Consider the following 15,224-nt stretch of genomic DNA (forward strand, 5'->3'; position numbering starts at 1 on the left):
AGGTGTTCTACAAGCCACCATATTCCTCGTCGATGTTGTCCATTGCGGAATCTTCCCAAAAGCCGGCTAGCGTAGCAAAGAGATCCCAGTTGATGATAGTCCTGGGATTTCTCTCTCTGAACTTGGCGGCTTTCTCTGCTCTCCTTGTGAAGGAAAATCTTCCTCGGAGGAGGCGATGGTCCAATCCCGTATAGAACTTTGGTACAACAGCGACGTCGGTCAGGCAGAACCTTTTATTGACAATGATGTGGTCTATTTCATTACGGTACCCTCCACCGGGTGACTCCCACGTCCAGCGCAGAGAGGACGGCTTTTGGAATTGCGAGTTCCCATGGATGGTCTTAGTCGTCATGATGAACTCGGAGAGCCTGTCCCCCTGGTCATTCCATTGTAGGCCGTGGGTCCCAATGTGAAGTTCCTCCGGCGTTCCTTGGGCCAACTTTGGCGTTGAAATCGCCAACTACGACCTTGTAGAAGGCATGATCTTCTCGGCAGAACTTCTCCAGGTCCATGTAGAAAGCTTCGACTTCTTCTTCTTCGTAGCTTGATGTTGGAGCGTAAGCGACGAAGATAGTCAATGCTGGTGTTGGACCAAATCTCCTCATCCGCAGACGTCCTATTCGGGTCGTAAGTTGTTCGAAAGAGTCGATGTTCTTTGCCATACTCGTGTTGACGAGGACGCCAACTCCACCAACACCTCTACTGTCGCATGTCGCAGAACAGTTCTTCTCCAGTTTCATATACGGCATTGAGAGGGTGACGTCGTCTCGTCTCGGTCAGTCCAATGACGTCGTGCTTGATCTTCTTGGCTTGCATCATCAGATCTTCGATGGCCGCTTCCGATGCAAACGTACGTGCGTTATAAGTACAGATCGCCATCCTAGTTCCTTTCCGTTTTCATAGCCTGCATGACTCCTGCAACCCCGTCCTACCTGGCGCTACCGTACCAGGCTTTCCTCCGGAATCAGGAGACTCTTTTCTATTACTGTGTTTTGCGTAAAAATTTTAAAACCCATGGGCAGGTTGCAAGCCTCTAGTCCCATGAGTTTCTGGGAGAACTTCCGTTCTCCCGGAGTGGACATGTGGAGCTTTTTTGTTGAAGGCGACTCCAAACCGCCTCCCTTGCATCTCCCAATCACTTGATTGCAGGTTTTTGGCCGGACCGATGTGCGGGATACAACGATGTCATGAGTCAGTCCTGGCTCAGCAGAAACAGGGAGTCCATCCCCTGAATCCACCTGCATCTCTGGGCAAGCACAAGGTCGTTTTTGGTCCGCGATTAGCCCCCTATCCGCCATCCGGGGACGCGCCACGTAGCCTCGCGACTAACCGGCTGTGATCCCTCTAGTGAGGGAGATCCGTGGAATATCTCGATAGCGGAGTTTATTTCTCGCTACGAAAAGAGAGTTATATACTGACATTATAGCAAATCGAAAGCAAAAAAATCATTTTAATAAATTAGAGAATGAGAGTGAAAAATAAATAACTGAACGATAAATTGTTCAAAACGGTTAGTACAAAACAACTCACCTTGGCTGCGTCACGATTCCTCTCCTCTGCTGCTTTTGCTGTTACGAAGAAATCCTCAGGGAAAGCAAGGTCTATTAGGCCCAATCCAACATCTCTATAACACCGCTCAATGACTAATCGATACGAGAGGTTTTAACTCCAATAATCGTAAGTAACCGTGTTCATACTGAATAAAGCAACCCTATGATATAATGTGACTTGCACAGACTAATCACTGGTAACTGCTACGGAATAACTCGAGGTTGACAGGTTTTAATATTTAAAAATTTTACCTTTTCAAGCAAATCAGAAAAAAGAACATTATAGTCATTTGATTTGCTAGGAACCACAGAAAGCTGTTCAAATACTTAATATATTTACCTTATAACAGTGATCATTTCTCTGAGTTTTTCGTTGCTGAAAATGATGTTCGGATGCCCAGCAGCAAAGTCAGCGTCATCTACAGAGGTTATGCACGCCACAAGGCATCCACAGAATAAAGACAACGCTTGCGTAAGCTGATCTCTAGAAGCGTCATCCAAGGGATGTCCTAAAGTACAAAGTATTCCGTGTAAAATGATATCGAAACGCTTTTACTTAAATTTCTAGCTAACTTACCCATTTTCAACAAGTCTATGTGATTCGATAGTCGTCCGGAAGCGCAGCGCGATTGCAGATTCATCAATATTTGCCACAACCTCAATGTTGCACTTTGTAATAAAATAAATGAATAAATAAAATGTAATTAAATCCGAAACAGATATACTAATTCTAATACTTATTCATGCATGCCGACGAGGTCCCCAGCATCATCATCGTGTCAGAGTTACGAATTTGTTTCTCAAATGCTACTAGTGACCAAACATTTTCGTCAGTCGGGAAAAGCACTGAAATTTTCAGCATTAACAAAAATAAGGTGCAGACTAATAATTTTAGTTAGGGAAATCTTGCAACAAAAAAAAAGTTTGTTTATTTTCAACGACCTACCAGCATTCTTGCAAAGAGCCGAAAAGGCTGGAGATTCGAATGACGCATTTATAGAAGTGATCATAAACGCTTGTGCCTAAAAATTAATACTTTTAGATTTCGGCGCAACAATATAGTATAGAATTTTTAATAATTATGTTGGCGAAGCAAGTTATCACAACGGAGGCGTGAAAGAGAATGAATTTGATGAGCTAGAAGACAAAAATTTATCAAAAGAAGGCGCAACCATACTATATTGTTAGATTTATTGGACACTACTTATCGCAATGTACTATTTTCGACATTAGGGGTAATTGCCTACCAGAGCAACATATAATAAACAAAGGTCCCTTCGAAGGCAATCTAGTAGAGTTTTACAAACCGTTTAGATAATCCAAATACTCAGTGTAGCAAAAAAGGCTATACACAAACCTTTTCATCTGCCAGTGCCGTCACTTTGTCCTCAGATTCCAAATGTTGCATAACTTGCTTGTATCCCGCGCATGTAGAAAGCAGCAGAAACTTGTCCTCATCAGATACTATAACAGAACCGACTCCAGTTGTTTAAGAAAATCAGAAACTCTACACTTTTCTTGCTTTTTATCATTAAGCTGTCTACAATTGAATTATATTACTCTACTGTAGATCTTCTCCTGGTTGTTTTGAAATTTAACATACTTCAAATTCTGTCAATTCTCTCAATTACTCTGAGAAAAGTAGATGATTGATTTATATACATTTTAACGCTGAATCATCTACTTTTCTCAGAGTAATTGAGAGAATTGACAGAATTTGAAGTATGTTAAATTTCAAAACAACCAGGAGAAGATCTACATCTAGGAGAGAACAAGTACTTTGAAATCAAAGTGCGCATGAAGCACACAAAGTCTCGTCACAGATATCTGCAAAATATAATAAAAGCATTTACCTGCACAATGCTCACAAATACCAAACAGCAGTCCCAAAAAATATGTCGACGTTATTCCAGCAGGTACAGTGTCAGCAGTCGGTTTGGTTCCGAACGCGTCCAAAGTGTCCCGAAGCGAAATTCTGAAGAGCCTATCGTTCGTATTGTATGAATTCGCTCGTATCTCAAATTTTTACCAACCTCGCTGCTCCAAGAGAACGACAATAGTATGGTATGACCAAAGAAGCCATAACAGCTGAATGCTCGCTCGCACATATGGATCCAATAAGAGAACGAATTATTGAAATCCTACAGAAAATAATAACGTAACACGACAATAAAGAAATACGATAAAAGCTACCTTTCTCTTCCAGATGATCTCATTATAGGAAGTAATAACTGTTCGCAAAGTGAATCCAGACGTGGTGAGAGACGAGTTTCTATAACAATGGGTGCTCCCTTGTCACGTTCCGGAGCAAGTTTTGCAACCAACTCCAGCATGGATTTGAAATAGCCCAGCTGAATGGTTTTTTTATGGAAAGAACTCTTTTTCGGATAATTCTAGTAAATCAGCGAATAGACGAAGTTAAACCTTAGTTATATGAATTGAGTCCCGTGGTTCAAGGAACGTTTCCAGAAATCTGAAACCATAATTGCTAAGAGGATCAAATTGACACAGAACCACACAATTTAAAAGTGTCAGCAAAAGAATATAATACCTAATAGGCATCACAAAATTCGTTTCCTTTCCAGCATGTGATAGATATCTCAGAAGGCATTTGTAAAAAACCATCTTCCCTTGGGCAGACAGAAGTCCACTTTGTTCTCCATGTGCACGGAATAAACCCAAAGCGGCAGAGCACAAAGTAACCTAGACGGCATCATTCAAAAATCCTCTCAACTATAACATATGACAACCAGTCCATGTCCAAAATCCTTCAAATTAACACACGATTACCAGCTCAGATGATATATTTGCTTGAGCAAAGCAATCAAATGAGTAAGAATAAAGCAGAAGCTTTTAGACTGTATGTACGCTAAAACACTTGTGATTTACAACAACTTCGAGACCTCAGTCGAATTTGCAACTATACTTCTCTGGAGAACTAACAAATACAAACCCAAGATGTTCCCAAAAATCCTCACCAATCGACTATCGTCGTCAGGATGATGATAGAACACATTAATACGAGTCATTTGAAGGTTTAAAGCCTGAACGAGATAGTTTCGACAATAAGTATAATTTGTAAACAAAAAAAAACTTAGACAACAATTACTCAAAGGAACGCGAAAATTGAATTCCTTACAGGTTAGTCCTAGTTAAATTTAAGAATATTGAAAGCAAGGAATCTCAAAGAAACATAAAACATGTGATAAAGTCAACGATACTATATTACGGAAACTTGTAATCTAAGTAAAAGCAAAAGTTTAAGCAAAAGTTTGGAAAGTATTCAGTTGGAAGAGTACTCTAGAAACTAAATATCGAAGTAAAAACCATCACTAAAGCTAGAGTCAAAAAAGAGGAATTGATAAAAGCACTAAGCAAACGACGTGATTCAATTTTCTGATTTCTCAGAAAGCATTCAAAAAGTTCATGCGACCCAACGTAACCTTCCTTTAACCTTTAAATTTTACATTCAAATAAGTATATTCAAAATAAAAAAAAATGACTATGCTCTCGCGATGTATTTACAGCACTTTCCGCTTAACTTAACCGCATATTCGTCCTCGTAAATTTTCTATCACGTCATCAAATAGCACAAAGGGATGACTGCTGATCAGAAGTAATGACCATAAGCAAAAAAAGAATCTTAAGAACTTTGTATAGGATAAAATACGAAGTAAAACACAACATAACAAACATAATTAATTCAAACAATAAGTATGCCAAGAAGGCATAGTAGTCTATTCCATTCCAATACCTCTTTTGTCGTTGGTCTGCCAATTTCATCGAATTCCTCGCGGAGCTGTTCAGCAATCTCAGTTCGTGCCTTGTACGCTTTCCAAGATCTCTGGACAACTATGGCGGCTTTCTGCTGTTTCTGGTCTGCAAGAATTCTCTCTTAATTCTTAAGATATGGAGTAGAAGAAATAATTTGCGGAGGAAATCAGGAGGAAATAAGAAAACAGTAAAACCCTCAGAACAAAAACAAACGAAAAACTATCCTAATAACTCCTAGCAGACGTATATCCATCTACGGAATGTGACGATTTCATTATAAAATACATTTTTATGACCGTAGACGAAAAATGGATGCCTACCATACCCCAAACAAGTCACATTGTTCTTTCCTATGATCAGACCAGCAATCAATAGTCTACTCACCGACGGCTCGCGCCTTTCGTTGCGCTTCCAGCTCTCGCAGAAATCTCTCCCGATCATTCTGAAATTTCTTCGTAAATAAAGGAACTTTATTTCCATTGGAACCGCCAAGGAACTCACAAATGTGTTTAATACAGCTTCTTGTTTCTTATTCCTCTTTATTGATCCATCAAAATCGACTAGATTTAAGAATGACATCTATAATTTTCATTTGGGAGATTTTTAAAAGTGAACCTGTGACTTAAAACTGACCTCGTTGACTTCAACTATGTTCTGTCAGTAATCTCCTTTAGCATTTATCGCACTAATTGACATACCTGCATAATCACCTATACGTCTTTCCCTTTCTTTCTCTCTCTTTGCAAAAATCCACACCATTCTTGTGTTCAACTAAGTTAGTTTGATGTGTAATCACCTATTCAATTTCCTAGGAAAAATTTGGAAAAGTTCTAAATGATGTCCTAAAAATTTTCTCGCTTGAGGTAAGGAGGTTTTTAAAATGAGACCGTAACTTCAAGATTGGATTTCACGTGTTATTCGGCTCGAAGTGGCTGAGATATTAAAGCCAACAAGGGGTTTTACGCTTTACGAAGGAATGGAACTGGGTCGATCGCAATTTCTCGAAGCTTGTCAATCAATGCCACCAAACTCACTAAGCTAACATGACGATGTACCAAAATCGCATGAGGTTCTCATGCATGCATTTGTTTCAATTCTTTAACGTTTTCAATCCTCCGATTCCGTCTATTTATGCCATAGTTTTTAAATTTCTCCTAGTCACTACTTCTACAACACTCTGCTCGTCCAACTCGAAAACGGTTGTTTCCTCTCCATACGTATATATCGGTACAACATTGTTCAAAGGTACATACAGGGATTAAAACTCCTTGTTCTTGCAATACACTAATCATAATTATTTTTTATTCCACTCTTATAATCATACCATAGCCGAAAAACAATTTTTCCTCAATTTTTTTTTGGCGAGTGCTAGCAGTGTTACCCGAAACAAGAAAAACAGTAATGACATATTGAACTTTTGAAAGTACACCGATTCATCACAAAATACAAACAATCACATTTGAACTTCATTCTTCTTCGCTTTCATCTTCATCACTATCCTGTTGTAACCACTCAACGATCGGTTTCATTATTCGGTTTAATTCAGAGCTCTGAAAAAGGAAATGATCTGAAATTTACTTACGAGGTTCATCAATATAGCCACAAAAAAAACTAATTCACTTGCATAGGATTTGAATATTAAAAGAATAAAGATCAATAACAATCTTGGTACTGCTTAAAAAGTAGTACACGATTTGAATATTACTTTTAAAAAAAAATTGCTGAATAACTTCCTCTGTACAAGTAGGACTCATTTCTAAGATCTTAGGCGCATGAGGTTGAAACTAGAAAAACCAAGAAGAAAATTAGTTTTAGAATGAGGCATATTAGATCGATATATTTCAAAGTTCTTTGTTAAAGTAAGAATCAACCAAAACAAGCTCGTTATTTTATATCGGTTCTAACCGTAATAATATTTGAACCAAAAGCAAACCCATGGAAGTAAAAAAACAAAGAAAATAACAATATGGAGTGAAAATGTTGATGAATGTAGAAAATCCCGAAGTGTCTTTGCTACAGTCTAATTCAAAGGTGGATAAATGAATAACTGGATCGAGAAGGACGGAAGTGCAAACAGCAAATATTGCTGGACAGCTTTTCAAAACATCACCTCATCTATTGAACTCGTCCATTCCAGAATAGCATCTTCCTCTAGTACATCTAAATCGTTGTACAAAAAATGCACCAGTCGCGCAATCATCACACCAAATTCCTCAGGGCTCTCTTTGTATCGTTCCTAGAATGAGAAAGAATATTTATGGAAATTACTGTATCAAGAAATGACTAGGATGCAATTTCTCTGCGTTTAGTGAATCCCCATCGATGATACCTCTTCATCACATTGATACCAAAGTAAACCAAGCTCTAGTGAGATACAAAACCTGTAGGACACAATTACCCCGACGTTCGTTTACAACACTAGGCTGGTCTTCGCGGAATTTAAACAAATCGAAAGTAAATGAAAGGATAGTGCCATACCTCTATCGCCAATAATAGCTGCACTTGGCTTTTCTTTGGTTTATAATAGTTTTTGAATAACAAGATCCATTTACTGCAGAGCTGAAAAAATTACGTGAGTAGACACATAAATAAACAGTAAGTAACATCAGGAATGACCGGGGAGCTAAACAAATCGATAAACTAGAATACGTATGATAACTAAATAAATAAGTGAAAACTAACTTCTTTCAAACCTTTCCAGGTCTCATTTCCTGGGAGAGCTAAGAATGCGGAGAACACATATTTAGCAACATCTTCCATTGATATATTGTAAGCAAGCTTTGACGAGTTGATTTCAAGTATTAAATTATGCATCTGAATAAAAACCAAAAAATACAACAAAAAAAGATGCATTTTTCGTAGAATCAGCACTGATAAGAAAGTGTTACGAAATTTTATGCTTCATGATCACGTAAAACACATGACGCACAGGAACTGTTTGTTTGTTATCTTTCAAATGTATCGACTCACCTGCTGATCACTGAATGTAAAGCCTTGAATCCTCTCCATGCTTTCGGCGACTTCCTCGTAAAACTGCGCAGTTGCGTCCAACTCAGCTGGTTCACCTGATTCACTCTCTGTGCCCACATCAACTTCCTAAGCGGATGCTTACTAATAGCTGGTAGAGTACATCACAGAAAGTAGAGGGTCACGAAAAAAAAAATAGAAGGAACCAAAACTTTGAAGAAAACACAAAGGGAAAGAGAAAGAGGCGAAAAAAAAAAGACAAATACATTTAAAAAATATTTATCACTTACATTCTCATCGCCTACACTTCCATTCCCTGAGTCAGCCTTTCGACCATTCACAGTCCAGAAAGGTCCGCCACTGGCGAGCGTCCAAATGTGGACATCTCCAAAGATCACCATTGCAGGTGGAGAAAAATCCGAAAAATCAAAGATGAACGACAGCTTACCCTTGATGGCCTTGCACTTGATAGTTTCATCAAAATCTTCGTGAGGTCGACATGAACATAAGGCGCAGTTGGCAGGTAGATCCATACCGGCAGGGTAAGAAACCTGGAGTATCAGCACTTACTGGAGCAACCTCATTCTTAGCAATTATGAATATCAAATATTTCAACTATTCTACTTAAAGAATAAATGGCATCAAAAAAGAAGAAGCTAAAGATTTATTGTCCTCGGTTATCTATGTGAAAAAGCAAATTGTGGCCGAAACCTATGAGTTCCTATCTAGCTTTTCAGCTCATCCACAGCTTGTGTACATTACAAATACTTGTCATCTTCTAATATTTTCAGTGCTGGTGCCAACAGCTTGAATGGGTTTCGAGAATAAAGCGGGAGCGTGTTTCGATCAATATTCTGCTGTTCATCTGGTCAAGCAGTGAAGCTGAAGATTTTTCGAAATATGATGTGAAGTGGAAATCAGGCAATCATCTCCTAGTAAACATGATATAGTAAGTAAATAAAATAAAGAAATAATTCAGAAAATAGCAGAAACGAATAAGGTGATGAAAAGCCTGAAAAGCACATCTAAGCGGAACCACCTAAAATAGAAGCTGAGACTTCGTGACTAGTTGTGTTCCCTTCAAACCGCAACGCCCGCAAATGATTTTTAACTTGGGGATATCCGATTTAAAAGAAGGGTTCCGAAAAATTTAAACCGTCACAGAAATCTTCGTTGCTTTCCGAGACTATGACGGACTGGAAATGGAAGATCTTTGCAACTTTACAGGCTAAGAATGTAAATAATACTTGAACATAAACTGATTTCTCAAGACGCACATACTTTCCGGCCACCATGTGTTTGATGTCATTCATCTCACAGTTCTAAAATACATCCTTACTTCGGCTGATATGACGGAATACTTTTGTAGTTGAGTTCCATCTGGTATGCAAACACCATTCCCAATTACGGACTCTTCAAGACGACAGTTTGCACCGATCACGCAATTTTCACCCACTATGCAGTTTATAACAACGCTATCTGCTCCTAAATTGATTATTCTACGAAAAGCACTTGCATAAATAATCACAAATAATTCACTATAAGACTTAAAAACAACCTACCGATATGACTAGCCCGTCCAATAGTTGAACAACTGACTATAGCTGACTCGTGCACATCACATTTATTGCCGAAGGTCGTGTTGAAAGCACGTTTGCAAACACTAGAAACCAGATGCCGATGTGTTTTTAACATGGTTAATCGAATAACTTCGCGGAAGATGACGTAGTTTCACGAAAAACCCCAATCATCATACGTTTCAAGTACAAGAGATTTTCGTGAACTAGACCTTTTGAAATTTCACAGTTCAACGATATGGAACCAATCTAACGTCGAGTGATACTTGAATACAATGATATTTTCAACAATAAGTCTATTATTAGAAAATTACTAGGTAAAGTAGAACTTCCCATATTTAAGATGTTCATTTGGTAAGTAATGGATCAGAAATAATCCATTTTCTACTCAAATTCTGTTGCTAGGCAAATATATCACTATTTACCTTCCTACTGGCGACAATCTCCCAAAATCTTGTTCATCAACAGCTACATATACATTACCAGGCAAAGCGTTGAAACCACAACAATCCTCACATGTCTGAAACGACGGATACAACAAGCTAATCAGCACTGTATGACCAATAAACGAAATCAGAGAACCCATGAAGGTACAGTGTCGTAAACATACTCACCATTCTATCAGGCACCAATGGATAAAACCACCGTTCCATAAGAAGATTACTTATAAGTAACAGTGAACAGTAATCACTAAAAGTAATAAAAACAGCACTCATTGGAAGTTGATGAGGTAACTAATGCCGAAGATAATGTGCGTCAGGAAAAACCGCTATTTTTGTTTAATATAGAATATAGCAGCATGCGCAAAAAAGAAAGTTTGATGCAACCAGCCCTCACCAAAACACAAGCACGAGTTTCTTTCTTTTCGTACTCAACCACCTTTCTGGCTCTTTCCTTCCAAAAATCAATCAAGAAAGATGTCGTTTACTGGCAATGTTGCCACGCTACCACTGATTACCAACTCTCTTCCAAATGAAACGCGAATGAAAATCAAAAAGTGATGGCCAAGAGCAGGCCGCTCTCATCGAAACAAAAGAGTTTTCTGTCCTCATATCACAAAATTCTGATTCTGTCATGCACAGATAAAAACAATGCACAAAACTTCACCGAAAATATGGTCGATTCCCTCAGAAATTCATCTCAACAGTATCTTTCATGGAGAAATTAAATCAATTAAGTTGTTACACTATGGTAAGAGGTTGTACAAATTTTATAGCACACCACATAGCACCCACTACTCCAGAACAACCCTATCGCAAAAGTGCATTAAAATCTCAAGCTCATTTTTTTTTCCAAGACAAAGACAAGTATATTCTTTAAGTATGGCAGACTAAAAACGATAAACTCACGTGACACTAAGCGCAGCCTCAGAGGCTGGAAGTACTTCAACATGAATATTCTGCAGTAGTATTTCTTCATTGACTAGAATTTCCCTAATAACGTCATCTCTATGTTGAAAATCAAAATTGTCGCTAAACTGAGCCGAAATATTCAATGAGCATATTGCAATTCCGCTATCAACGATATCTCGACGTATGACAGTATCTCCGATGAAGTGGGGCTGTAAGAGACAATAAAACCGTCGAAAACGAAAAATATAGGGGAAAACTTTAGGAGTAATGGACACCTTATCGATATCCAATTGAGTGGGATCTTCTTGTTTGTGGTAGATTTTCAGCTTCTTCGTCGTCTTTTCAATACCAACAACAGCATTTTTGGGAGTTTTGAGGTCCGAGTAAATCACAGTCATAACGTTATTTTTATTTTCTCTACGTCGTTCCCTGCAAAAAAAAAAACATCCGGGGAAATGATAACCACGACGAATTGAAGGTACAAAATCAAAAAAGTCATGAATGAAATTATTTCGACTGTATCGCGCCCAAAATAACAAAGATTACTAGACTATGTTCGAAAACAATCCTTCTTCAAAATAATTACACTTTGATTCTACAAAATGTTTACATAGCATCGATTTTCAAGTTTCATATATCTTATTTCCATTTACTAGGCAGCAAATTATTCTTTACCTCTGCAATGAATCACCTCATCTATACATAATAACAGAGAAACCACGAGTCTCAACAAACCTATAGGCAGCTATTTGAGCTCGAAGAGTAGATGAAGTAAAAGTTGCAGGATTTGAAATCAGCAAGAAATCACCTAAATCTTTAAAATTTAGGTAAAAAAAAAACAGCGAAATCAGAACCCTGCAGAAAATACCCGTTAGTAATCCTCGAGTATCCACTTCTCTCAACGCATCGCCAACACTCATTGCGTTTTTGCAAGATATTACAGATAAAGACTCAAAACAATGTTTCCATTGCCTGTAATCGATGTTAATTGATAATTAGAAACAATAATTAAGGTGCTAAGCCATGAAAGTGTACACGAACCTTTCGACTTTCTCCAAATATGGCGCATTCTTTTCTGATACGACAAGCATAACTTTTCGAACCTCGGTTCGCATTATCCATGACAAGGTGAAATCAATTAAAGGCACATTACAAATGGGTTGAAGACACTGGAATGGGATATGTTTTAAATCTCTCAAAACGCATCTGATATGTAGTTGAAAATGCATAAAATTTGGCACCAGCATCAGTTTTATGAAAACAATTAATGCCAGATGAGAAAAAGAATATGACATGCTTTCTACATGTATGAAAACCGCATAAATGAGGCATACATTTTAGAGAAAAAAAAAAACTTATTGAAAAGAAACAGCGAAAGGCGTAATCATAAAACGAAAAAAGCGACTTACCCATGGTCCAATCGTAGGTGATAGCGGGGCAAAACGTGGATCATATGAATCCACCACTATAACTCCAGTCAACGACTCCGTTTCCTTCTTTTGCTCCCGTTTTGGAGGCATCGTTAGTGTTCTTCGGCGAGCCTTTAAACGATATTAACAAAAAATATTTCTAAGAAAAGAACAGTAAAATCAAAAATTCCAATAAAATATAAGAAATAATGATAATAGATAAATTTACCGACTGTAACCTTGCTCTTTCAGACAAAAACTGTTGAAAGTACGCAGAAGCGCTACGGATATAAGTTTTTATTTTACGTCTCAGTAGATTACAAGTAAGTAGGAGATAGTCAGTCAGGCTTCTCTTCGTAGAGAGAACTTAGAATTTGGAAGAGAAAGTTACTCCTTTGTTAGATTCGAGGAATCTGAGAGGCGAACGAAGTGAAATAACGCTGAAATCGTGACTTCACTCTTCAAGACCGAGGAATTTCGTAACTGCTGATGCAACATGAAACGTAGGTTTGGGCGATGATGAACCATGAAAAGTCCTCCAGAGTTTTGTGGAAAGATCAATAAAATATTGAGTATCAGTATTAACGTACTGGTAAATATGTACGTACACTGCATGATCTTACTGTATGAAATTTAGGCGAAATTCTAGTGAGTTCTGTTCTTTTTTGTTCTTTTTAATGTCACAACTACGGATGTTTTCAAATAAATAAATTAATAAATATATATATATAGTGGCGGACAAAAGTTTGGCAGTCTTTTTTTTCTCTTCGAGCTTTTGCTCTGATTTCCCATTTTCTTCTGGATGAATCCAGTGCACATATGCAAAAATGATGTAAGTAATACAATTTTTATAAGAAAAGATGAAAGTCGCAGGAGGACATTACGTGATTTAAAATTTTGTTGAAAACAGCGCTGACAAAAGTTTAGCAATTTCTCGGTTCTTGCGCTATTCGCCCCTTCATTTCATTCAATGGAAGAATTACTCGCGCACGATCGATTTCTTCGAAGCAGAAGGAGAGTCAAAGGGATCAAGGAATTACTGCCATCACGCTCTTACTTACTTTACTAGCGGGTGCGGGCGATGGAGAAACCTAATGGCACGAAAAGACGCTCTAGCTTACGTTTTTCTCTTAGTGACTTTAACTTACATGCTATAGATCCCTTAAAACCAATGCTTAAGTCTTGGGAACCGGTTCATTTAGTTATTTACTTCCAGAAATAAGGCCGTCACTGAGTGCTGAGCGCACTCCGCCTGCATTTTACCCGAAATTTAATCTAATTTCCAAAGAAAGAAAGCACAGCCAGTACAAAGTACGATGAATCAATAGGTAATATAAATTGGAAGTTGTGGGATTCATACCAGAGTGTAATATCCGAGAAGATCGATAACTACCTCAATACTATATCTCATCCCTTTTGAAACCCTGCGCGACAGAAATAGAGTTTCCAGGAGAAGTTGATCAGGCAACATTTAGAGTTTCTCTTCTGTTGGGATGCATATGAGCTGTTGGTGCTGCATCCCGACGCTTCATTTGATTAAAAAAACGATTTTTTTCTGTTAAATAAAGAGATAAATCAGTCAACGCTCAGGAAAGAAAAATGACAAAACTACAGTCACATGGAACTCCTTAACACTCAAAAAAGGAAACAATTTTAAATGAACATTCTCGAATGTCAAGTTTTAAAATCCCACCACTGAACGAGAACACACAACAACCACCTAAACAACCGTCTACATTTCTTTGGTTGTGATCTCCATTTTCGTCCACTCATTGCATCATCACACTTTAAAACTGTTATATGTCTTCCTAGTGCTGAAATTCAACCCATTTCTTGAAACCTTTGCACTCAATCCATCCGGACATTTCATAAACTTACTACTGGTCACGGTTGCTACACCCATTTTAATTGAACTTCAGAGCTGGAAAACACAACACACACCATTAAAAAAAAAAAAGAAAAAAAAAAAAAAAGAAGAGGGAAAGAAAAAAAAAAAAAAAAAAAAAAAAAAAAAATTGCGTAAGCTGCTGCGCTCGAAGCGGCACAATGCCGCTAGAGGTTGATATCGATGTAGGACAAACGTAGGCCGAAAAAAAAACTGCGAAAACAGTGACTGGAGTCGCGAATGGATCCTAGTTAGTATCGCTCATCATCGCTGCTGTTCGCGATGGTCCCGCCTCGATTCCCTAGGCGCCGCTATAGGCACGAACGCTTACGCAACTGCACCAAACTTCATGTGGTTTTGTCTCGACTATAATCGCTCACACAACTGCAGCGCAAGTCAGAGCATCTATTCCTGATCATCTAGGTCCGACTGCATATTTGGCAATTTCAAATACGTGTGCAAATAAGCAAACAGTTAGAAAAAAAATACGCAGTAAACAAGACATTTCTCTAGAATAGAGTAAAAAAAAATCAATAGTAAATAGTAGTAATAATATAATAATAATAATATAATAATAATAATAGTAAAAAATGGAATAGAGTATTACCGTATGGATGTACACCAGATGATGGACACTGTCGAAGATACGCCATTTTCGTTGCGCCATCAGCAGTGAGTTAGTCTGAGTAGTGGAATAAGCCGTAAACCGT

At 38.0% G+C, this 15,224-nt stretch overlaps 4 protein-coding genes across 6 annotated transcripts; all 4 read right to left on the minus strand.

Moving 5' to 3' along the window:
• Positions 1 to 7: 7 nt before the first annotated feature.
• On the minus strand, positions 8 to 352 carry RB195_020520 (uncharacterized protein; the record flags this gene model as incomplete). The annotated part of the gene is made up of 1 exon (XM_064188861.1): positions 8 to 352. One exon carries the CDS (start codon positions 350 to 352, stop codon positions 8 to 10), a length of 345 nt encoding a protein of 114 aa, XP_064044742.1.
• A 28-nt stretch (positions 353 to 380) lies between these two features.
• Positions 381 to 749, minus strand: RB195_020521 (uncharacterized protein; the record flags this gene model as incomplete). The annotated part of the gene is made up of 1 exon (XM_064188862.1): positions 381 to 749. One exon carries the CDS (start codon positions 747 to 749, stop codon positions 381 to 383), a length of 369 nt encoding a protein of 122 aa, XP_064044743.1.
• Positions 750 to 938: 189 nt separating this feature from the next.
• Positions 939 to 6,028, minus strand: RB195_020522 (uncharacterized protein; the record flags this gene model as incomplete). Of its 2 annotated transcripts, XM_064188864.1 has the most annotated exons (18): positions 939 to 1,238; positions 1,531 to 1,624; positions 1,891 to 2,059; positions 2,128 to 2,207; positions 2,288 to 2,396; positions 2,497 to 2,572; positions 2,908 to 3,014; positions 3,404 to 3,525; positions 3,584 to 3,691; positions 3,744 to 3,901; positions 3,975 to 4,023; positions 4,102 to 4,253; positions 4,529 to 4,594; positions 5,305 to 5,429; positions 5,709 to 5,766; positions 5,826 to 5,903; positions 5,958 to 5,978; positions 6,023 to 6,028. In XM_064188864.1, 18 exons carry the CDS (start codon positions 6,026 to 6,028, stop codon positions 939 to 941), a joined length of 1,878 nt encoding a protein of 625 aa, XP_064044744.1. The 2 variants fall into 2 exon arrangements, with proteins under 2 accessions (XP_064044744.1, XP_064044745.1); XM_064188863.1 differs by lacking the exons at positions 939 to 1,238; positions 5,958 to 5,978; positions 6,023 to 6,028 and adding an exon at positions 1,280 to 1,393.
• A 762-nt stretch (positions 6,029 to 6,790) lies between these two features.
• Positions 6,791 to 15,181, minus strand: RB195_020523 (uncharacterized protein; the record flags this gene model as incomplete). 2 transcript variants are annotated; one of them, XM_064188865.1, is made up of 18 exons in its annotated part: positions 6,791 to 6,874; positions 7,435 to 7,560; positions 7,803 to 7,883; positions 8,007 to 8,138; positions 8,295 to 8,420; positions 8,582 to 8,676; positions 8,740 to 8,842; positions 9,631 to 9,776; positions 9,854 to 9,954; positions 10,294 to 10,388; positions 10,483 to 10,558; positions 11,218 to 11,429; positions 11,496 to 11,649; positions 11,956 to 12,028; positions 12,089 to 12,192; positions 12,262 to 12,389; positions 12,630 to 12,761; positions 15,122 to 15,181. In XM_064188865.1, the coding sequence occupies 18 exons, from the start codon at positions 15,179 to 15,181 to the stop codon at positions 6,791 to 6,793; spliced, it is 2,028 nt and encodes a 675-aa protein (XP_064044746.1). The 2 variants fall into 2 exon arrangements, with proteins under 2 accessions (XP_064044746.1, XP_064044747.1); XM_064188866.1 differs by lacking the exon at positions 15,122 to 15,181 and adding an exon at positions 14,023 to 14,100.
• Positions 15,182 to 15,224: the final 43 nt, after the last annotated feature.

This window comes from Necator americanus, chromosome II (genome assembly GCF_031761385.1).
Source record: "Necator americanus strain Aroian chromosome II, whole genome shotgun sequence".
In the NCBI taxonomy this organism is placed as follows: domain Eukaryota; kingdom Metazoa; phylum Nematoda; class Chromadorea; order Rhabditida; family Ancylostomatidae; genus Necator; species Necator americanus.